This window comes from Sinocyclocheilus grahami, unplaced genomic scaffold (genome assembly GCF_001515645.1).
Source record: "Sinocyclocheilus grahami isolate Dianchi unplaced genomic scaffold, SAMN03320097.WGS_v1.1 scaffold11940.1, whole genome shotgun sequence".
Taxonomy (NCBI): domain Eukaryota; kingdom Metazoa; phylum Chordata; class Actinopteri; order Cypriniformes; family Cyprinidae; genus Sinocyclocheilus; species Sinocyclocheilus grahami.
In genome coordinates this window covers 5,384-6,281 of record NW_015514130.1, presented here as the reverse complement: position 1 = coordinate 6,281, position 898 = coordinate 5,384, and the positions used below count along the sequence as shown (strand labels likewise).

Genomic DNA, 898 nt, shown 5'->3' with positions numbered 1-898 from the left:
TTTATTTATTTATTTTTTATTTATTAATGGGTTTTTTTGGTCCATGCAATGGAAGTCAGTGATAATCAAGACGGTTTGGTTACCAACATTCTTCAAAATATCTTCCTTTAAGTTCCACAGAAGACAGAAAGTCATACAGGTTTGAGTAAATTTGGGTGACTTGACTTGAGGGTGAGTAAATGATGACTGATAATATATTTTTGGGCGAACTATCCATTTAAGTTAAATGTGTTTACGTACCTGTTGCTGGTTGCGCACATGTTATGTTATCACCTGGAACAAGATGAGCGTTGATTAAAAATTATTTGTATACAGTTCAAAAGTATCTGACCTACAGGTCTTTTATGTGATTACAAACAGAAAATGTATAAAATTATTTTACTTGTTATCTCGTTGACTCTTTGACAGAACTGTCTGTCACTTGGAATATCATTGATGCAGCTGCATGTGTTGTTAGTGATGCTGTCACAGCTCCCATATTCTTTGCATTTATCACACGGCCAGAAATACTGGTCCTCACATACACACTTGTATCCACTGTCATTGAAATTGCACACTAAGAAAGGATAAAGTGTAAATGTAACCTCTTATTTAACAGATTAGCACTACTGTATTTGGGTTCAGAAGGTAATGTGATATTCTTCACCTGTCGTGATGTCCACGTCTAATACTTCAACCACCTCATCTAATTGAAGTGGAAGAGTGATGTTCTGCAGATATCGCCTCATCTCATCGATCACAGAGATGCTTGTTGATTCCAACTCAATTTCAGACAAGATGTCTGTGAAGGGCAGTTCTGTGACAGAATCAACAAGCTTACAATCATTGTAAACCCATTGTTTTCATTGTATTTTTTCATTACAATGTATTTCTACCACAATATATACGTTTATATAAT

At 35.0% G+C, this 898-nt stretch overlaps 1 protein-coding gene across 1 annotated transcript in view; it reads right to left on the bottom strand.

Moving 5' to 3' along the window:
- Positions 1-232: 232 nt before the first annotated feature.
- The window catches only part of LOC107578785 (adhesion G protein-coupled receptor F5-like), a 4,270-nt gene continuing 3,604 nt past the window's right edge, over positions 233-898 (bottom strand). The window contains exons 2-4 of the mRNA XM_016264700.1: positions 647-796; positions 383-556; positions 233-273 (exon numbers count right to left, since the gene is read on the bottom strand). Coding sequence (XP_016120186.1) covers positions 233-273; positions 383-556; positions 647-796 — 365 coding nt within the window. The remainder of the gene's footprint in view (positions 274-382; positions 557-646; positions 797-898) is intronic.